This window comes from Nerophis lumbriciformis, linkage group LG22 (assembly GCF_033978685.3).
Source record: "Nerophis lumbriciformis linkage group LG22, RoL_Nlum_v2.1, whole genome shotgun sequence".
Lineage (NCBI taxonomy): Eukaryota > Metazoa > Chordata > Actinopteri > Syngnathiformes > Syngnathidae > Nerophis > Nerophis lumbriciformis.
The window spans coordinates 6,504,457-6,527,458 of record NC_084569.2 but is presented as its reverse complement, the minus strand read 5'-3'; the positions used below and the strand labels follow the sequence as shown (position 1 = coordinate 6,527,458).

General features: G+C 42.4%; 1 protein-coding gene across 2 annotated transcripts in view; it reads left to right on the top strand.

The window, feature by feature from the left end:
* e4f1 (E4F transcription factor 1) overlaps positions 1 to 23,002 on the top strand; it is a 39,709-nt gene that overhangs the window by 10,228 nt on the left and 6,479 nt on the right. For both annotated transcript variants that reach the window (XM_061974349.1, XM_061974348.2), the window contains exons 6-12: positions 1 to 53; positions 8,574 to 8,761; positions 8,841 to 9,065; positions 15,222 to 15,321; positions 15,395 to 15,612; positions 18,188 to 18,386; positions 18,468 to 18,640. The exon at positions 1 to 53 is cut by the window's left edge and continues 100 nt beyond it. In XM_061974349.1, coding sequence (XP_061830333.1) covers positions 1 to 53; positions 8,574 to 8,761; positions 8,841 to 9,065; positions 15,222 to 15,321; positions 15,395 to 15,612; positions 18,188 to 18,386; positions 18,468 to 18,640 — 1,156 coding nt within the window. The remainder of the gene's footprint in view (positions 54 to 8,573; positions 8,762 to 8,840; positions 9,066 to 15,221; positions 15,322 to 15,394; positions 15,613 to 18,187; positions 18,387 to 18,467; positions 18,641 to 23,002) is intronic.

The window sequence follows — 23,002 nt, the reverse complement described above, 5'->3', positions numbered from 1 at the left end:
TCGCTTTGTCCAGTACAAGGAGATTCTTGTCAGCAAGGATGGCTTGAAGCAAGGTATTTGTCAGGTTCAAACACTGATGACATCTATTAAACAAGACAAGAGGCAAAGAATTAAACAGAGACAAAATTCAATTTGGAATCATTTGAGGAGTCACGCCTGGACTCACTGTACTCTTGCACAGTCTCCAGCACGCTCTGCCAAAATATCATACCTGCCAACTACTCCGGTTTTCCCGTAATTAGTACGGTTTTCATCAACCTATTCCGGGTTACGGTTGCAGTGATAAAAAATATGGTTTTTCATTAATTAAAATTTTTTTTTTTTTTTTTAAGTTCACGAAATCGCGTAACAACAATGACAATCGACACTGCTTCTCGTAACTTCCTATCGAGCCATTCCGAATTCCATGCGCGAGGCTATTTATAGCACCGCTGCCAAGCACGAGGCCATTGTTTCCAAACGAGCGAACGATCATGGAATCAGCCGGAGAAAAATCGCATAAGAGTCTTAAACCGAAAAGAAAACTGCAGTCATTCCGTGAAGAATATTCAAAAGCCTATCCGGGAATAATTATCCGTTCCAAAAAGGGTGAAAACTACCGTATTTTCCGCACTATAAGGCGCACCTAAAAACCACAATTTTTCTCAAAAGCTGACAGTGCGCCTAATAACCCGGTGCGCTTTATTACGATTCATTTTCATAAAGTTTCGGTCTCGCAACTTCGGTAAACAGCCGCCATCTTTTTTCCCGGTAGAACAGGAAGCGCTTCTTCTTCTACGCAAGCAACCGCCAAGGAAAGCACCCGCCCCCATAGAACAGGAAGCGCTTCACCCGCCCCCATAGAACAGGAAGCGCTTCACCCGCCCCCGGAAGAAGAAGAAAAAACGCGCGGATATCACCGTACGTTTCATTTCCTGTTTACATCTGTAAAGACCACAAAATGGCTCCTACTAAACGATCCGGGTCATAAAAAGACGCAATCTCTCCATCCGCACACGGATTACTACCGTATTTCACAGCAACTGAACCGCACTGTGGAACGGGAGCACGTACGGTGAATATTCGCTCCACAGGGAATGAGAAGTCATCCTTCACTGTGGTTCTAGCTTGCCATGCTAACTTCCACTCATGGTGATATTCAAAAGGAAGACCTTGCCAAAAGAGACCTTTCCAGCCGGCGTCATCATAAAAGCTAACTCGAAGGGATGGATGGATGAAGAAAAGATGAGCGAGTGGTTAAGGGAAGTTTACGCGAAGAGGCCGGGTGGCTTTTTTCACACAGCTCCGAAGGCGAACACACCTTCACTAAGACGGGCAGACAGCCTCGGACGACATACGCCAACATCTGCCAGTGGATCGTAAATGCTTGGGCAGATATTTCGGTCACAACTGTGGTCCGAGCTTTCCGGAAGGCAGGATTCACAGAACAACAGCGACACTGACTCCCGATGACTTCTACGAGACGGAACCGGCCATTTTGGATCCCACGCTAGCGCAACTTTTCAATTCGGACACCGAAGACAAAGAATTCGAAGGATTTACGAATGAAGAATAACTTCAGAAGGTGAGCGCTATGTTTATTTTGTGTGTTGTGACATTAACGTTCGAGCAACATTACCGGTATGTTGCTATTGCTCTACACCATTTTGAATTTTACTATGTTTGTGATTGCACATTTGTACATTTTGGGACAGAGTTGTTAGAACGCTGGTTTTCAATATATTATTAAAGTTTGACTGAACTATCTGACTGTTTTTTTGACATTCACTTTAGCGCAGCGTTTTTTTGACATTCACTTTAGCGCAGCGTAGGCGCGGCTTTTAGTCCGGGGCGGCTTATTGGTGGACAAAATTATGAAATATGTAATTCATAGAAGGTGCGGCTAATAATCCGGTGCGCCTTATAGTGCGGAAAATACGGTACGCGAATTGCACCTTGTGCAGACAAGATTTTTCGATCGGACACGGAGGAATTAGCGATGTAAAAGACCACGTTGGGACAAAAAAACACAAGTCTAATGCCGTTGCTAGCGATACAAGTGGAAAACTTTCAACGTTTTTCGTCGCCCAAACAGATTCTTTGGATGTGATAAATGCCAAAGTTTTATTTACGGAGGCAATAATTGAGCAAACAAAAAGGTAATGACACCAATGATATCTATTGGAATTGTTTAGTACTGTTATACTGTTAAAAGTGTTTATACTATTTATGCTTTCAAGTCCAAGTTGAAGAAATCTTGTTAAATGTTGACAGCATAACTACCAAAATACAGAAGTATGTCCTTAATATTTTTGCAGTGCTATTTCTGTTGAAAAGTTAAAATGATTACATTAGAGATGTGATGTGCCACTTTTCAAGTGTCTGATGGCTTAAATTAATTTTCATAAATTTTTCATATTTTGAATTCTTTTGAAAGGCTTACAAAAAAACTACATTTGAATTGTAATTCCATGCTATTGACAGGACTATTAATTTTAATGAAGTTAGCTTACCATGTTTACAGTATGATAATTGTGATAGAAATGTGAATTTTAGGCACAGAATATGTTTTACAATTGAACAAGGCAGTAGATTATACAAGCTTGGACAGAAATTTAATAATGACACCAATTTTTTTTTTAATGGAATTGTTTAGTACTGTTTTACCATTTGTTTACTGTAAAAGTTGTTTATACTGTTTATACTTTCAATTAACAAATTGAAGTCTTGTGAAAGGTTGACAGGATAACTGGCATTAACTGTCAAAATAATTTCAAACTATTGAAGTTAGCTTACAGAATAAACATGTCAATCAACCCATATGATTTTTGCTGTAATATTTTTGTTTTGAAAAGTCACTGTGACTGATAGAAAAGTGATGGTTTTAGCAACATTTTAACCTGTCTGAATGCTAATAATCATGTTGCGTCGGGGGGCGAAGGAACCCCCCACCAGGACTTTGTCCTGGACCTACCGGGGCCTGCGGCCCCTGGACCCTGGCTACTAGGTTTTTCTGATTTAAAAAGTTGGCAGGTATGAAATATTGCATGCCTCTTTCTTTTATTTTGGACCCTCCCCAACCACATGGCCACCTTTGTTTCCAAAGGACAAAGGTCGCAAAAAGTTCACAGAAAAGGTCATAAACAATTCACAGTAAAGGTCAGTTCAAAAAGAGTTCATAAAATAGTTCAAAAAGAGTTCGTAAAATACTTCAAAAAGAGGTCGTCTGGAAATTGGGCAGATCCTGTCATCTCTCCGCTCTGAAGTCCTTGGGCCAGAACAACATCCTTCTGTTGATTACCATACATGAAAGAACACAGTAGCACCTTCATCTTGCTTTCCCCGCCCTACACGGTGGAGTTTTACGAGCCTTACTCTTGGTAGGTTTCAAAGACAGCTTTTGTCTCCTTGCCTGGAACTCATTTCAACACAATTTTTTTTGTGATAACTTACAAACAATTATTCTAACAGTATTAACCTGTGTTTGGATCAGTACCCTTTCATAAATACCTACTTCTTGCAGTTCATACACTCAGTAACAGACAAGTTGAGTTGGCCCCTTATCTTCTTATCTATATCCACTGAAAGTGAGTCGACACATTACACACCATATGGCTGTGGTAACGCCATGGTCTAGAGCTGCTGTAAGAGCTGTAACCAGGCTACCAGTATTATACCTCTAAAGGCCTTAGTGGCCACATGCGTGGACAGCACCTTTTAGCTCTTATTTCCAAAAGTGTGTACACTACGGAATTGGGGTCTTATGGCCACTTATGTGGACACTTATTCTGCCATCTAGTGGTGTCAGAAGAGTATAACATACAATGGAATTTTGGGAAAGAAAGTGTCAAAAATAAGAATTAGCTTGTCACTAAACATGAAGTACACGTTTGTGTACTTATGGACTAAGTACTTCATATCAAAAGATGATTCTTAGTTTTATTTTAATTAGGGTCCAATTAGCCCAAATAGCAAAGAGAAATAAAAAAAAGCATGTAAACAAACAGCTTGGGCCTTAAGTAAAGTACCAATGATTGTCACACACACACTAGGTGTGGCGAAATTATTCTCTGCATTTGACCCATCACCCTTGATCACCCCCTGGGAGGTGAGGGGAGCAGTGAGCAGCAGCGGTGGCCGCGCCCAGGAATAATTTTTGGTGATTTAACCCCCAATTCCAACCCTTGATGCTGAGAGGGTTAAATTGAAATTAGAGTAAAACTAATAAAGTATTTATTTTTGTCCCTTGAGAATATATAACAAAATGATTGCTGAAATGTGAGGGATTTACTTACTTCTGTGAAATACCGTATACAGCCGTCCCTCGTGTATAGCGTTAATTGGTACCAGACATGACTGCGATAAACAGACTTCTATGAATTAGGATTACTATTATTAAATCTACAAACCCCATTTCCATATGAGTTGGGAAATTGTTAGATGTAAATATAAACGGAATACAATGATTTGCAAATCCTTTTCAAGCCTTATTCAATTGAATGCACTACAAAGACAACATATTTGATGTTCAAACTCATAAACTTTATTTTTTTTTGCAAATAATAATTAACTTAGAATTTCATGGCTGCAACACGTGCCAAAGTAGTTGGAAAAGGGCATGTTCACCACTGTGTTACATGGCCTTTCCTTTTAACAACACTCCGTAAACGTTTGGGAACTGAGGAGACACATTTTTGAAGCTTCTCAGGTGGAATTCTTTCCCATTCTTGCTTGATGTACAGCTTAAGTTGTTCAACAGTCCGGGGGTCTCCGTTGTGCTATTTTAGGCTTCACACATTTTCAATGGGAGACAGGTCTGGACTACAGGCAGGCCAGTCTAGTACCCGCACTTTTTTACTATGAAGCCACGTTGATGTAACACGTGGCTTGACATTGTCTTGCTGAAATAAGCAGGGGCGTCCATGGTAACGTTGCTTGGATGGCAACATATGTTGCTCCAAAACCTGTATGTACCTTTCAGCATTAATGGTGCCTTCACAGATGTGTAAGTTACCCATGCCTTGGGCACTAATACACCCCCATGCCATCACACATGCTGGATTTTCAACTTTGCGCCTAAAACAATCTGGATGGTTCTTTTCCTCTTTGGTCCGGAGGACACAACGTCCACAGGTTCCAAAAAAAATTTGAAATGTGGACTCGTCAGACCACAGAACACTTTTCCACTTTGCATCAGTCCATCTTAGATGAGCTCAGTTCCAGCAAAGCCGACGGCGTTTCTGGGTGTTGTTGATAAACGGTTTTCGCCTTGCATAGGAGAGTTTTAACTTGCACTTACAGATGTAGCGACCAACTGTAGTTACTGACAGTGGGTTTCTGAAGTGTTCCTGAGCCCATGTGGTGATATCCTTTACACACTGATGTCGCTTGTTGATGCAGTACAGCCTGAGGGATCAAAGGTCACAGGCTTAGCTGCTTACCTGCAGTGATTTCTCCAGATTCTCTGAACCCTTTGATGCTATTACGGACCGTAGAGGGTGAAATCCCTAAATTCCTTGCAAGAGCTGGTTGAGAAAGGTTGTTCTTAAACTGTTCAACAATTTGCTCACGCATTTGTTGACAAAGTGGTGACCCTCGCCCCATCCTTGTTTGTGAATGACTGAGCATTTCATGGACACCTGTGGGATGTTCCAAATAAGTGTTTGATGAGCATTCCTCAACTTTATCAGTATTTATTGCCACCTTTCCCAACTTCTTTGTCACGTGTTGCTGGCATCAAATTCTAAAGTTAATGATTATTTGCACAAAAAAAAAAAGTTTATCAGTTTGAACATCAAATATGTTGTCTTTGTAGCATATTCAACTGAATATGGGTTGAAAATGATTTGCAAATCATTGTATTCCGTTTATATTTACATCTAACACAATTTCCCAACTCATATGGAAATGGGGTTTGTATTACCGTATTTTCCGGAGCATAGGGCGCACCGGATTACAAGGCGCACTGCCGATGAATGGTCTATTTTTGATCTTTTTTCATACAAAAGGCGCACCGAATTACAAGACGCATTAAAGGGCTCATAATAATAAAACATTTTTCTAAATGTAAAAGACTTCCTTGTGGTCTACATAACATGTAATGGTGGTTCTTTGCTCAAAATGTTGCATAGATGATGTTTTACACATCATCTTCAAGTCGCTTCAGGCTGCGCCGTTTTGTGGGCGCTCTTATTTACGTTGCTCACCTTCGACGGCGTCTTCTCCCCGTCATCTTTGTTGTGGCGGTGTAGCGTGCAAGGACGGGAGTGGAAGAAGTGTCAAAAGATGGCGCTAACTGTTTTAATGACATTCAGACTTTACTTGAATCAATAACGGAGCAGCTTCTCCTCATCTGTAAACAACCACCGTGAAAAAATGTCCGACCGGAACTCTCTAATAAGTAAAGTTCCTTGGGTGAATAATGTAAAGTCACTACACCGGTATGTTTTAGCGCTTTCATGGTGAGTTTACTGACAGATATAAGTAAGAACTTTACACTACTTTATATTAGATATGGCAACAGCGGAAGAGGAATGTCACATAACAAGAAGATAGAGAAAAAGAAGAAGATAATCGACTACGGCATCGGCGCAAATGCGCGCAATTTTTCATGATTTATGCAGATCCCAAATAAAGATCAGCAGATCAGAATACAGATTTGCATAATATTGCGAAACAAAACGCCAGATAATGTCTTACTTTATACACACACCATTATAATACTCCTATGTTTAATGCGCCGACAATCCATCAAGCGGTGTGGCTTCATAGCTTACCAAAGTCGTACTAAAACATTTTGATAGATTTTTGAGCGCCGTGTGTAATGTTCTATATTTTCAATGGAACATTTCAAATGTTGGTGTTGTTTACTTGAGACATATTGGGGGCGGCATGGCGTAGTGGGTAGAGCAACCGTGCCAGAAACCTGAGGGTTGCAGGTTCGCTCCCCGCCTCTTACCATCCAAAAAATCGCTGCCGTTGTGTCCTTGGGCGGGACAATTCACCCTTTGCCCCCGGTGCCACTCACACCGGTGAATTGAATGATGAATGATAGGTGGTGGTCGGAGGGGCCGTTGGCGCAAATTGCAGCCACGCTTCCGTCAGTCTACCCCAGGGCAGCTGTGGCTATGAAAGTAGCTTACCACCACCAGGTGTGAATGAATGATGGGTTCTACATGTAAAGCGACTTTGGGTACTTAGAAAAGCGCTATATAAATCCCAGGTATTATTATTATTATTATTATTATATTGCCATTATAGTGCAGCCTACACTTTACTCTTATGTTTGACTGCCATCTACTGGTCACACTTGTCATTGACCGGTTCAGTGGCCTAGTGGTTAGAGTGTCCACCCTGAGATGGGTAGGTCGTGAGTTCAAACCCCGGCCGAGTCATACCAAAGACTATAAAAATGGGAGCCATTACCTCCCTGCTTGGCACTCGGCATCAAGGGTTGGATTTGGGGGTTAAATCACCAAAAATGATTACTGGGCACGGCCACCGTTGCTGCCCACTGCTCCCCTCACCTCCCAGGGGGTGATCAAGGGCATGGGTCAAATGCAGAGGACAAAATTCACCACACCTAGTGTGTTTGTGACAATCATTGGTACTTTTAACTTTAACTTTAATAGCCCTTGGAGTGTTGAGAGGGAGTTGGAAGAAGGGGAGAACAAGGAACACAACAAATAAATGGTTTTTGGTCATTTTAACGTGAAAAAAATTCCATCAATCCATCCATCTTCTTCCGCTTATCCGAGGTCGGGTCGCGGGGGCAGCAGCTTAAGCAGGGAAGCCCAGACTTCCCTCTCCCCAGCCACTTCGTCCAGCTCCTCCCGGGGGACCCCGAGGCGTTCCCAGGCCAGCCGGGAGACATACCGTAGTCTTCCCAACGTGTCCTGGGTCTTCCCCGCGGCCTCCTACCGGTCGGACGTGCCCTAAACACCTCCCTAGGGAGGCGTTCGGGTGGCATCCTGACCAGATGCCCGAACCACCTCATCTGGCTCCTCTCGATGTGGAGGAGCAGCGGCTTTACTTTGAGCTCCTCCCGGATGGCAGAGCTTCTCACCCTATCTCTAAGGGAGAGACCCGCCACCCGGCGGAGGAAACTCATTTCGACCGCTTGTACCCGTGATCTTGTCCTTTCGGTCATAACCCAAAGCTCATGACCATAGGTGAGGATGGCAACGTAGATCGACCGGTAAATCGAGAGCTTTGCCTTCCGGCTCAGCTCCTTCTTCACCACAACGGATCGATACAGCGTTCGCATTACTGAAGACGCCGCACCGATCCGCCTGTCGATCTCACGATCCACTCTTCCCCCACTCGTGAACAAGACTCCGAGGTACTTGAACTCCTCCACTTGGGGCAAGATCTCCTCCCCAACCCGGAGATGGCACTCCACCCTTTTCCGGGCGAGAACCATGGACTGAAAAAAAAAAAATTGATATCGATATTACGATATTTTCTTAATTCATATCTTGTTTGAAAATATATCGATATATACTACAAACTCAAAAAATCTCCCAGCCCTAATAATGAGTGAATGAACTATCAATGGTAATGGAGGCCTGAAAAGACCTGTTTGACTTGTCCAGGTGTGGGAGCGGAAATTGCAGCAGAGGCGGAGCAGCAGGAGATGGTAGTTGTAGAGGAGCAGCCACAAGAGGAGCAGGTGGTTGAAGCGCAAACAGCTGTGGTCAGTTTGGTAGAGGCGAACCCCCAGGAAGTCTTCCATCAGGTCCACTTTACCATGGAGGTGGACGGCACCACACAGGAGAAACACGTGAGTGTAGAGAAGGCCAGGAGATGGACATTATTACGTTGGAAACAATCTGAAATGTGCGCTACCCCTTTTGGTACAGGTGGTGGTGGACCAGTCGCAGGCGGAGGCCCTCGCCGCCGCCGCAGCAGCGGGCGACAACCTCATCTGCCAGGCCATCCTCAACGCTGGCATTGCTTTGAGGCCTGAGGAAGTGGCGCAAGCCACGCAGGCAACAGAGGAGCAGGAGAAAATGGTCGTGGAGTGTCCTGACGCTGACGGCACGGACATTCAAGTGAAAGAGGAGTTTGTGGAAATGGTGACCGAGGTGAGCTGTGTGTTACCGTATTTTCCGCACCATTAGCCGCACCTAAAAACCACAAATTTACTCAAAAGTTGACAGTGCGGCTTTTAACCCGGTGCGCTTTATATATGGATAAATATTAAGATTCATTTTCATAAAGTTTAGGTCTCGCAACTTCGGTAAACAGCCGCCATCTTTTTTCCCGGTAGAACAGGAAGCGCTTCTTCTTCTACGCAAGCAACCGCCAAGGTAAGCACCCGCCCCCATAGAACAGGAAGCGCTTCTTCTTCTACTGTAAGCAACCACCCGCCCCCGGAAGAAGAAGCGCGCGGATTTTCGTTTCATTTCCTTTGTGTGTTTACATCTGTAAAGACCAGACCACAAAATGGCTCCTACTAAGCGACACGCGTATAACGCAGAATTTAAACTTAAGGCAATAAGTCATGCCGAAGAACACGGAAATAGAGCAGCAGCAAGAGAATATAACATAAATGAATCAATGGTGCGTAGGTGGAGGAAGCAACAAGATGACCTGCGCCAGGTAAAGAAGACAAAACAGAGTTTCCGAGGGAACAAAGCAAGATGGCAACTGTTGGAGGACAAACTCGAACAGTGGGTTGTTGAGCAGAGAGCAGCAAGCAGAAGTGTCAGCACCATCACTATTCGAATGAAGGCAACAGCGCTAGCAAGCGAACTTCACCTGGATGATTTTAAAGGTGGTGCTTCTTGGTGTTTCCGGTTCATGAAAAGACGCTTATAGACTACGGTGTCGTCACGGACTACAAAGGCGGACTCGCACAATTTTTCTGGATTTATAGAGATCCCAAATACAGATCAGCAGGTACCAGAAGGTAAGAAAAGTTGTGTTTGCATAATATTGCGAAACAAAGTGCCAGATAATATGTCTTACCTTATACACACACTTTTCAATTCGGACACCGAAGACGAAGAATTTGAAGGATTTACGAATGAAGAATAACTTCAGAAAGTGAGCGCTATGTTTATTTTGTGTGTTGTGACATTAACGTTCGAGCAACATTATGTTGCTATTGCTCTGCACTATTTTGAATTTTACTATGTTTGTGATTGCACATTTGCGTACATTTTGGGACAGAGTTGTTAGAACGCTGGTTTTTAATATATTATTAAAGTTTGACTGACCTATCTGACTGTTTTTTTGACATTCCCTTTAGCGCAGCGTAGGCGCGGCTTATAGTCCGGGGCGGCTTATAGGTGGACAAAGTTTTGAAATATGCCATTCATTGAAGGTGCGGCTAATAACCCGGGGCGGCTTATAGTGCGGAAAATACGGTACATTAGCCTTAGAATAGAATAGAAAGTACTTTATTGATCCCTGGGGGAAATTCAGCGCCAGAGTTAGCTCACATTAGACAGTAATAATAATAAATAACATAATATATATAATATATTAAATAAATAATATAAATATATTCTACATTTAAGTGCAGTCAAGACGGAACACATGCATTATACAGTCTGATGGCTGTCGGTATGAAGGACCTCCTGTGTCGTTCCGTGTTGCATTTTGGGAGTCTGAGCCTTCCACTGAACTCTCTCCGCAAGGTCCGAGTGTAGTGGGTGGGAGGTGTTGTCCATAATGGCAACCTTTACCAGTCAAAGAGCCATTTTGACCAGTTTCACAAATTATAGAAAACAATGGGAGCCGCAAAATTTTTTGAATTTTAAATGAAATAACACTACATACAAAGTTTTTTTTTGCTTTGTGCTTTGTGCTATGTATACACCAGGGGTCTCAGACACGCTGCCCACACCTTTATATGGAATTGTTAAGCTGGTGCGGCACGCGGGGTTAAATTGAATAGCGCGTGTCAGCGTCATGCGTGCTGTGAAGGTACAGCATATAGCGCCCACTACAACCAGCGTGCCTGATCAGCCACATGTTGAATGGGGCTTCCGCTTGATCACGTAGGTGACAGCAAGGCATACTTCTTCAACAACCACACAGGTTACACTGACGGTGGTGGTATAAAAAAAACTTTAACACTCTTACTAATAATGCGCCACACTGTGAACCCACACCAAACAAGAATGACAACCACATTTCGGGAGAACATCTGCACCGTAACACAACATAAACACAACAGGACAAATACCCAGAATCCCATGCAGCCCTAACTCTTCCGGGATACATTATACACCCCCGCTACCAAACCCCGCCCACCTCAACCGACGCACAGAGAGGGGGGGGGTTGATGTGTGAGGGAGCAGGCTTGGGGTGGGGGCGGGGTTTGGTGGTAGCGGGGGTGTATAATGTAGCCCGGAAGAGTCAGGGCTGCATGGGATTCTGGGTGTTTGTTCTGTTGTGTTTATGTTGTGTTAAGGTGCAGATGTTCTCCCGAAATGTGTTTGTCATTCTTGTTTGGTTTTGGTTCAAAGTGTGGCGCATTATTAGTAAGAGTGTTAAAGTTGTTTTATGCACGCTGTTAATACAGATTGTAGAGGGCGCTAAATGTTGTACCATCATGGCACGCCCTTATTATAGCTGTAAGCTATAATAACCTACTCAGTGGCCTAGTGGTTAGAGTGTCCGCCCTGAGATCGGTAGGTTGTGAGTTCAAATCCCGGCCGAGTCATACCAAAGACTATAAAAATGGGACCCATTACCTCCCTGCTTGGCACTCAGCATCAAGGGTTGGAATTGGGGGTTAAATCACCAAAAATGATTCCCGGGCGCGGCCACCGCTGCTGCCCTCTGCTCCCCTCACCTCCCAGGGGGTGATCAAGGGTGATGGGTCAAATGCAGAGAATAATCTCGCCACACCTAGTGTGTGTGTGTGACAATCATTGGTACTTTAACTTTAACTTTAACTTTTAAGGGTGAAAATCGGTGAATATTAATCCCGGGAGTTTTCTGCGAGTGACACTGAAATCCGTAAGTCTCACGGGAAAATTGGGGGGTTCAGCAAGTAAGCTGCTGAGCCGCATCAGAGTGATCTCCGGAGCAGCGGGTTGCCGACCCCTGGGCTAGGAGCTTTGCTAGACTTCTCTCTGACACCACCGCCAGAGAGTCTAGCTTCACTCCCACCACGTTACTGACCTTCTCTACCAACTTGTCCAGTCTGTTTGCGTCCCTCGCTCTCAGCCCGCTGCCCCAGCAGGCCACGGCGTACAAGAAGGCGCCCGCCACCACCGACTCGTAGAACATCTTTGTACAGACGTTGAAGGATCCTACCCTCCTGAGGAAGTAGAGGCGGCTCTGTCCCTTCTTGTAGAGTGCCTCAGCGTGTTTTGACCCATTCAGCTTGTTGTCCATGTGTACACCGAGGTATTTATAATCCTCAACCATGTCCACATCGACCCCCTCTGATGGAAACAGGGGTCGTCGCAGTACTCCTCCTCCTTCCCAGGTCCACAACCAGCTCCTTGGTCTTCGTCACATTAAGCTGGAGGTGGTTCTTTCCACACCATGTGACAAAGTCCTCCACCAGTGCCCTGTATTCCTCATCGTCATCATCCTCAATACCTTTGTCATTCAAATTTGAACTTTTCAGTACAGATAAGAACCAAATTTTGTTGCATTAGCTCGTTGTAGTGCAGGATAAAAGAGCAATAAGGTGCAGAGTGTTTGTATTTACAAAAGAAGGTGCAGTTATAAATAGATTTACTGTACAGATAAATAGAAAGTACTTTATTGATCTCTGGGGGAAATTCAGCACCACAGTTCGCTCACAATAGACAGTAATAATAATAAATAATATCCATCCATTTTCTACCGCTTATTCTCTTCGGGGTCGCGGGGGGCGCTGGAGCCTATCTCAGCTACAATCGGGCGGAAGGTGGGGTACACCCTGGACAAGTCGCCACCTCATCACAGGGCCAACACAGATAGACAGACAACATTCACACTCACATTCACACACTAGGGCCAATTTAGTGTTGCCAATCAACCTACTATTTGAGGTTTTGCAGCAGGCGATGTGTCGTGAACGTTGTCACAACTTGTTTATAAAGTCTGCAGTTTGTTGACTGGGATGCTCACTCATTTCTTATTTAACTGCAAACTATATCAGTGTTCAAATAACATCAATACCAGCTCAAATGTTTTGTCATCTCATCGAATTAAACGCAGGCTGTGAAGATTGTTTATTCGATGTGAGAGGTGTCACTCTGGGTTTTTTTGTTGTTGGTCAAACTGCTGTACTGAACCACTAGGAGGCGTTGGAGAAGAACAAAGCTTGTTTATTAGACTTCATCTTCATTAGCCAAACTGCTTTGTGTTTTATTTTGATATTAAAAAGTAAACACCAGGTTTTGTTTACATTAATAGTGTGGTTTTTTTTCATGTCACTTCAAAAATCATTCATGTGACACATCATTTTGCTAATGTTTTATTGTGTATAGTTAATTATAATTAATATTTCTGCTCAAACTCCTAAAGGCTCAGCATCTACATGTACATAACTTTAGAAAAATAAAAACTCTCTCTATCAAAATGTAAAAACAGAGATAAAGCTAAGCTGTCAGATAAAAGCTGACAATTTTGTTATTAAAGAATAAAGAAAACTAATATTTGTCTATGCATATATGGATAACGTTTGTTTATAGTCTTTTTATTAGACATTACAAATACAATTAAAGCTGCAAGCAGCGTTGGTCGGGCCCGCGTATTTGGCAGGTGCTAGTCCTAAGTGTCCCAATACTTTTGTCCAGTTTTAGTCCCAAGTGTCCCAATACCTTTGGCAAGTTGTAGTCCCAAGTGTCCCAATACTTTTGTCCAGTTTTCGGCCCAAGTGTCCCAATACTTTTGTCCAGTGGTAGTTATAAGTCTCCCAATACTTTTGTCTACTTTTAGTCCGAAGTGTCCCAATACTTTTGTCTAGTGTACCTACCTTGTCTGCATTGTGTGGGCATGTTGGTGCTTCCTGCTTTTAAGCAGCCATCTTGAGAAAACAGCAGCGCAGCAGCATCAGCGCAGCGGTTCTTTGAAGGCTCATAAAATCAAAACCGGAGCAGTTAGAAAAATTATTTCGATAACTTTTATTTGGAAGGGTTCAATCTCTCTCCTGTGTTAGTTTGAAGCTGAAACGACAAACGCGCTCAGAGGAGATAATGTTTGAAGAGAAGTGACCGGTTTATAAAAAAAATTTGTTTTGAAGGGGGAAATTGCAAACTTCCTGTTGATTTTTGCTGAGGGTTGTCAATCTATGAAATGTAGGTCTAAGTGAGACCTACATAGAGGTTTTTGTTTCATGTCTCTCCGACTTTCCCAGTGGGAGTTACAGGCAGTTTTGTCATTTTTTCTTCCGAGGAGCAGTTTTTTCTGCGTTTTATTAAAAAATTGCGGTAGAGCACAATTTTTAGATTTGGGGTTAGGTTTTTTTCAGTAGATTGCAATTTTAGCCAGTCCTGATGTGTGTGTTCAGTTTGGTGAGTTTTGAAGCATGTTAAGGGGGTCAAATTATAGCTCAAAGAGGCAAAAGTGACTGTTTTTTGTCTTGAAGGGGGAATTGCCAACTTCCTGTTGATTTTTGCCCGATGATATACAATTATGAAAACTAGGTCTAAGTCAGACCTACATAGAGGTTTTTGTTTCATGTCTCTCCGATCTTCCTAGTGGGAGTTACAGGCAGTCTAGTTTTTTTTTCTTCCTAAGGGGCGCTAGAGCGCAATTTTGATTTTTGCGGTTCGTTTTTTTTATTAAAAGACAATTTTCGCAGGTCCTGATGTGTGGTTCAAATATGGTGAGTTTTGAAGCATGTTAAGTGGGTCAAATTAGTGCTCAAAGAGGCGGCCGGTATAATAATAATAAAACCTTACAAATTCAATAGGTCCTTATGTCCCATTGCATAAGGACTCCCTTTGGGAGTCCTTATGCAATGGGCCATGCGGGCCCTAATGATGGTATTACGTTCACACCCCAACACTGCTTTACTTAACAATCAGTAATCATGATTTCAATATTGATAACAATAATCTTAATTATTACTTTGGCCATAATTGGACACCCTAGATCTCATACATGAACATAATGTTTGCCTTGGTGCCCTAAAATATGAGCCTTCCTTTAAGACAACACTTGCCTTGACCATAAAAAGTTAAAATTCAAGGCCTGTGGACTTTTGCATTGTATGTGGGAGAGAAAGCATTCTTGTTGCACAATCTTTTTCGAGCTTTTTGCTGCTCTGTGTGTTTTTAAAGGAAGCGTCTCGGACATCCTCAAAAGTGTACACATGTCAGCACTGCAATCGCACCTTCAAGGGCTTGAACTACTTCCGTTTTCATGTCAAAGGCCATTCAAGTAAGTTCACAATCACAGGTGAAGGCTCAAATCATCATTGGAAAGAGAACTAATAATGTTTTATCTTGTACAGGTTATAAGCTCTTTAAGTGCACCCTATGCCACAGGGACTTCCTGAGCGGGTACCTGCTGAAGAAACACATGGAAGTCCACGTCAGTGAGAGGCGGTACAAGTGCGGGGAGTGTGGAAAGCTGTACAAAACCGTTGGACATGTACGGGAACACATGAAGGCCCACTCGGATGAAAGACCTTACTGCTGTGCCAGATGCAATAAAAGATACAAAACCAAGGTACACATCACGTCACATGAAACATCACTAGGGGTGTAACGGTACGTGTATTTGTATCGTTTTCATTTCCACGCGGACATATTAAGTAGCGTAACGCACGTTGTGTAAACCAGTGTTTTTCAACCTTTTTTGAGCCAAGGCACATTTTTTTGCGTTGAAAATATCCGGAGGCACACCACCAGCAGAAATCATCATATTTTAGTGGCTTTTTCTCTTTTTTGGTATTTTCCTGTAGCAGTTTCATGTCTTCCTTTTGAGCGATATTTCCCGCATCTACTTTGTTTTAGCAATCAAGAATATTTCAGTTGTTTTTATCCTTCTTTGTGGGGACATTGTTGATTGTCATGTCATGTTCGGATGTACTTTGTGGATGTCGTCTTTGCTCCACAGTAAGTCTTTGCTGTCGTCCAGCATTCTCTTTTTGTTTACCGTATTTTCCGCACCATAAGGCGCCCTGGGTTATAAGCCGCGCCTTCAATGAACGGCATATTTCAAAACTTTGTCTACCTATAAGCCGGGGCGTGTTGTAAGCCGCATCTAACTGCGCTAAAGGAATGTCAAAAAAACAGTCAGATAGGTCAGTCAAACTTTAATAATATATTAAAACCAGCGTGATGTGGGCGCGCACGGAATCGTATATCAACATGGACAGAGCTGCGTGAAAAAAGCCACCCGGCCTCTTCGCGTAAACTTAAACTTACCTTAACCACTCGCTCATCTTTTCTTCATCCATCCCTTCGAGTTAGCTTTTATGATGACGCCGGCTGGAAAGGTCTCTTTTGGCAAGGTCTTCCTTTTGAATATCACAATGGGTGGAAGTTTCTGGCCAATAGCATGGCAAGCTAGAACCACAGTGAAGGATGACTTCTCATTCCCTGTGGTGCGAATATTCACCGTACGTGCTCTCGTTGTATCCACAGTGCGGTTCACAGGAATATCAGTTGCTGTGAAATAGTAATCCGTGTGCGGATGGAGAGATTGCGTCTTTTCATGAACCGGATACCTGTCGCTTAGTAGGAGCCATTTTGTGGTCTTTACAGATGTAAACACACAAAGGAAATGAAACGTACGGTGATATCCGCGCGCTTTTTCTTCTTCTACGCGGGCGGGTGGTTGCTTACAGTAGAAGAAGAAGCGCTTCCTGTTCTATGGGGGCGGGTGCTTACCTTGGCGGTTGCTTGCGTAGAAGAAGAAGCGCTTCCTGTTCTACCGGGAAAAAAGATGGCGGCTGTTTACCGAAGTTGCGAGACCGAAACTTTATGAAAATGAATCTTAATATTTATCCATATATAAAGCGCACCGGGTTATAAGGCGCACTGTCAGCTTTTGAGAAAATTTGTGGTTTTTAGGTGCGCCTTATAGTGCGGAAAATACGGTACTTTGTAGCCAGTTCAGTTTTAGATTCGTTCTGCATAGCCTTCCCTAAGCTTCAATGCCTCTTCTTATGAGCACTCAACTTTTGTTTATTTTTAGTTTAAGCATTAGATACCTTTTTACCTGCACGCCGCCTCGCGCTGTTCCTGACATCTACAAAGCAATTAGCTACCGGCGGCCATCTACTGATATGGAAGAGTATTACACGGTTACTCTGCCGAGCTCTAGACAGCACCGACACTCAACAACAACACGTAGTTTGCAGACTATAATTACTGGTTTGCACAAAATATTTTTAACCCAAATAGGTGAAGTTAGATCATCTCCCACGGCACACCAGACTGTATCTCACGGCACACTAGTGTGCCGCGGCACAGTGGTTGAAAAACACAACACACGCATGCTAGCAGCTAACGGGCTAGGATAGACTGACCATACGTCCTCTTTTCACCGGACATGTCCTCTTTTGCGGAGCTGTCAGGGCGGAGTTTCTTAAATGCCTCAAATGTCCGGCATTTTGAGTTAGGGTTGCGTGTATTTTCAATGTACGTTCAGGGTTAAGAAGGGGTTAAAAACAAAACAAACAGCAGCATTGGTGAGGGAGGGGCAGAGACAGAGAGAGAGAGAGAGTTATGATAAACAGGCTCTGCTTTTTATCCATAGATTTATCACATTTAATTATTTATTATCTATAGCAGGGGTGTCAAAAGAGTGCCCCGGAGGCCATTTGCGGCCCACAGCTAATGTTTTAAAGGCCCACGGCACATTCTAAAAATACTATTAAAATAAACAAAAACATAACAAAAGTGAAATAAAAAAGCTTAAAGGTTAAATGTAATTTAGAAAAAGTTGCAATGTCGACTAATAAAACAAAGCTGTTTTTCTTTCTTTCAAACTGTCATTGCTCAAAACATAATATTGAATCAAAATCAATGTTATTATGAATTGTTGACCTATCCAAGGTTCCCATTACTTCACATCAAATATTCCACTAAGAAAAATATTTTTGGTGGAAGATTTTGCAAATTTGGTAAATAAATAACCCCATAATGTATATTTTGTTGTTTTCTTACTGTACCGAAAATGAACCGAACCGTGACCTCTAAAACGAGGTACGTACCGAACCGAAATTTTTGTGTACCGTTGCACCCCTAAACATCACAAGACTCGCCATCATCAACATTTCTCCTGGTCTTGTCAGAATGCCCTGATGGTGCATCAGCGCACTCATGGCGAGGAGAAACCATACGTGTGTCAGTTTTGCTTAAGAGGCTTTAGAGAAAAAGGCTCCTTGGTGCGACACACTCGCCATCACACCGGCGAGAAGCCCTTCAGGTGCCCAAAATGCGGACGGGGCTTCGCTGAGCACGGCACGCTCAATCGCCACATGCGTGCTAAAGGTCGGTATGGCGGACCAGAGAAAGGTCAGCTTTTCATGTTAACAAGCCTAATAATGGAATATTTGGTATGGTTTCCTCCAGGAGGCTGCCATAAAGATGAATCCAGCAAGCAGCAGCAGCAGCAGGAGGAGGTCAGTGAGGAGCAGGCTCCTGCAGACAACCTCGCCACTGCTGCCATCATCGCAGAAGACCCTCACGCTGTGCTGGTGGAGTTCTCCTCGGTTGTCGCCGACACACAGGAGTACATCATCAAGGTAGGAATGCAGAGTGGCCAGGCAAATGGAAAGTGCGGGGTTATTTGCTCATTATTTCTGCTGACTTAATTGTAAAAATATGTAACCCCTGAAGATGTCCCGATCAAAGGACGAGAGTTCTCTTTTTTAACTGATTGTGATCGGCTAATAAGCTACCATTGCTAGCCGATCTTTATCACAGCTGTGTCCTGATGTTTACATGATTAAAGATTGTACTCACGTGAAAGAGTCCTTTTAAAAGGGATTCCAGCTCAGGAAGACTAATTACATTTCGAAATTCCTTGTTACTAGGGGTGTAACGGTACACAAAAATGTCGGTTCAGTACGTACCTCGGTTTAGAGGTCACGGTTCGGTTCATTTTCGGTACAGTAAGACATACTTGCCAACCCTCCCGGATTTTCCGGGAGACTCCCGAAATTCAGCGCCTCTACCGAAAACCTCCCGGGACAAATTTTCTCCCGAAAATCTCCCGCTAGCCCACAATATAACCAGCATACCTGCCCTATCACGTTATAACTGTAGAATGATGGAGGGCGAGTTCTTGGTTTCTTATGTGGGTTTATTGTTAGGCAGTTTCATTAACGTCCTCCCAGCGTGGCAACAACACACAACAACAGCAGTCACGTTTTTGTATACCGTAAAGCAGTTTGTCTGCAGTAAACAGCAATGTTGTGACACTCTTAAACAGGACAATACTGCCATCTAGTGCATTTGATGAAAGCACTTTTGTGCGTGCCACACATCAATGAGAGGGTGTTCAGCATGGTTAGAAAAATAGTGACAGAGAATAGAACAAGGATGGACAATTCAACCCTTAACTCAACAATGAGTAGATGAGTGTTATGTGTGTGTATATGTGTAAATAAATGAACACTGAAATTCAAGCATTTATTTTTTATGTATATATATATATATATATATATATATATATATATATATATATATATATATATATATATATATATATATACATCTAGAATTCACTGAACGTCAAGTATTTGTTATATATATATGAAATACTTGACTTGGTGAATTCTAGCTGTAAATATACTCCTCCCCTTTTAACCACGCCCCCCTCCCACCCCGACCACGCCCACCCCCCACCTCCCGAAATCGGAGGTCTCAAGGTTGGCAAGTATGCAGTAAGAAAACAACAAAATATACATTTTTGGGTTATTTATTTACCAAATTTGCAAAATCTTCCACCAAAAATATTTTTCTTAGTGGAATATTTGATGTGAAGTAATGGGAACCTTGGATAGGTCAATAATTCATAATAACATTGATTTTGATTCAATGTTATGTTTTGAGCGATGACAGTTTGAAAGAAAAAAACCCAGCTTTGTTTTATTAGTCAACATTGCAACTTTTTCTAATTGAATTTTAACCTTTAAGCTTTTTTATTTCACTTTTGTTATGTTTTTGTTTATTTTAATAGTATTTTTAGAATGTGCCGTGGGCCTTTAAAACATTAGCTGTGGGCCGCAATTTTGACACTCCTGCTATAGATAATAAAAAATTAAATGTGATAAATCTATGGATAAAAAGCAGAGCCTGGCGACGCATGCGCGTTTATCATAACTCTCTCTCTCTCTGTCTCTGCCCCTCCCTCACCAATGCTGCTGTTTGTTTTGTTTTTAACCCCTTCTTAACCCTGAACGTACATTGAAAATACACGCAGCAGCATTCCATTAAGCTGACCAACAATGTGCAATAGAATGTTAATACATAGTTGTTTTTTTAGCACATAGCACTTTAGAACTAAGCACTTTAGCACACAGCACTTTATCCATGAGCTCTAGTGCAATGCACACTGGTACTCTATATTTATCTCCACGCTGTAGATTTTATGCCTCCATCAAAGTGCCACCTATGTCTATCAAGCTCCATGTTCTGATGTTTAAATGTTAGTTGTCTGGTTGTGGTTGTGTCTGTGCTTGTGTTTTTGTTCTGTTGTTTTTGGGTATGTTAAGAAAGCAATGATGCACTGTGCCCAAGACAAATTTCCCCGCAGGGACAATAAAGATGAACCTTGAGCCCTAACTCAAAATTTCATTTGAGGCATTTAAGAAACTCCGCTCGGACAGAAAAGAGGACATGTCCGGTGAAAAGAGGACGTATGGTCAGTCTATCGTAGCCCGTTAGCTGCTAGCATGCAGTGTGTTGTGCCTCGGTGTGCATTGTTTACACAACGTGCGTTACGCTACTTAATATGTCCGTGTGGAAATTTGTTCGGTACACCTCCGAACCGAACCGGAACCCCCGTACCGAAACGGTTCGATACAAATACACGTACCGTTACACCCCTACTAATTACATTTCAAAATTCCTTGTTACACATATGCAAGAGTCTCATATATTTCAGGTGCGTGTCTTACCAGAACATTGGCTCAAATTTGAAAGCAAGCTGCAACGAACACATCATCTAGAACAGTGTTTTTCAACCACTGTGCCGTGGCACACTAGTGTGCCGTGAGATATTGTCTGGTGTGCCGTGGGAGATTGTCATTTCACCTAATTGGGTTTACGGCTGCAGCTAACGATGATTTTTCTATCGATTAATCTATAGATTATTTTTTTCGATTAATCGGTTAATCTATAGATTATTTTTTCGATTAATCTATAGATTATTTTTCCTTTTACCGATTATTTTTTTAATTTAAAAAGAAGATGAAAAAATAAATGTAGGCCAGTTTTTTCAAAAGGCATGGCTTTTATTTACAAAAAAAAAAGTATGGCCACATGACAAAATATTCTGTAACAATGTGAGCATTTAAAACTTTTAACATTTAACAAAATTAAAAGTAGCGTATATGCTTTTTAATGTGCAAATATAAAATAAACATACAGTGCAAATCTTAATATTCTGCAATAGTATAAGCATTTCAAAAGTAAAAGTATTGCTTATTTTGCTTTAAAATGTGCAAAAATAAAGATAAACATCATTTCCTTGAATTGGCGCCGGGTATATAGTATTCGCATGCCTCGAATTACTGCCGGGTCAAACTCGTTTCGCAAAATAATTAGCGCATGCTTGGCCTTACCGCCGGCTCAGGATTAACGCCGGATCAAACTCGTTTCGCAAAATATTAATTTTATTAGCGCATGTCTGGAATTTTCGCCGGGTCAAACTCGTTTCGCAAAATAATTAGCATATGTCTAGAACTTCCGCTGGGTCAAACTCGTCACGTCATGAGTGACACTTCACCTGTCATCATTTTCAAAATGGAGGAGGCTGATTTCAATCATTTGAAATCGCATAAAGGGAAGAAGATTAAGAGCTATTCAGTAGGATTTAAGGTCCAAGCTTTTCAATATGCTAAAACGAACAGTAAGCAGCTATGTTTTATTAATATACCGTAGCTGCGTGTGTCAAATATGAGTCATTAAATGACTCCCGCCTCCTGGTGGTAGAGGGCGCTAGTGATCCTTCTTGCGACTACCGGTACTGCAGAAGACCGGTGCTGCAGAAGAAGACAACAAGCAACAAGAGTGAGCAGTGATCGTTTGCTTGCACTTTTAACATGGAGGATTACATATCTAAAATAAAACAGTTTTCTAAACTGGACTTTCAATCGAAGCAGGAGGTAATACTTAAAGGAATATCTACAGAGAGACTTTTAAAACTGAAGAAAGATAAGGAAGACTTCTATAAACAAGTTATCGATGCTTTTGATCAGAAGCAGCTGCGCATGGACTCATAAGTAAAGGTAAGACCTTAATAAAGTTTTTTGTATTAAATGTGCTTTTCATGATGGTATCCTTACATCACTCAAATTTATAAGCGCAGGCCTAAATTTACCCCACGCCTTTTAGTAAGCGCAGGAGTGAGAAGAGGTTTTAAATTAATTAGCGCCCTGGCGGCTATTCAAGTATGCGACGCGTCGACGCACAAAAACGGCGTCGGCGTATTTACGTAATCGATGACGTCGACGCGTCGTTTCAGCCTTAATTGGGTTAAAAATATTTTTTGCAAACCAGTAATTATAAACCGGAAATAATATGCCGTTGTGTGTCTGTGCTGTGTAGAGCGCGGCAGAGTAACCGTGTAATACTCTTCCATATCAGTAGGTGGCAGCAGGTAGCTAAATGCTTTGTAGAAGTCAGGAATATGGTTTGTTGTGATCACAATATACAGACGACAGCGGGAGGCAGCGTGCAGGTAAAAAGGTATCTAATGCTTAAACCAAAAATAAACAAAAGGCGAGTGCCGCTAAGAAAAGGCATTGAAGCTTAGGGGTGGCTATGCAAAACGAAACTAAAACTGCACAGGCTGCAAAGTAAACAAAAACAGAATGCTGGACGACAGCAAAGACTTACAGCGTGTGGAGCAGCAGACGGCGTCCACAAAGTACATTCGT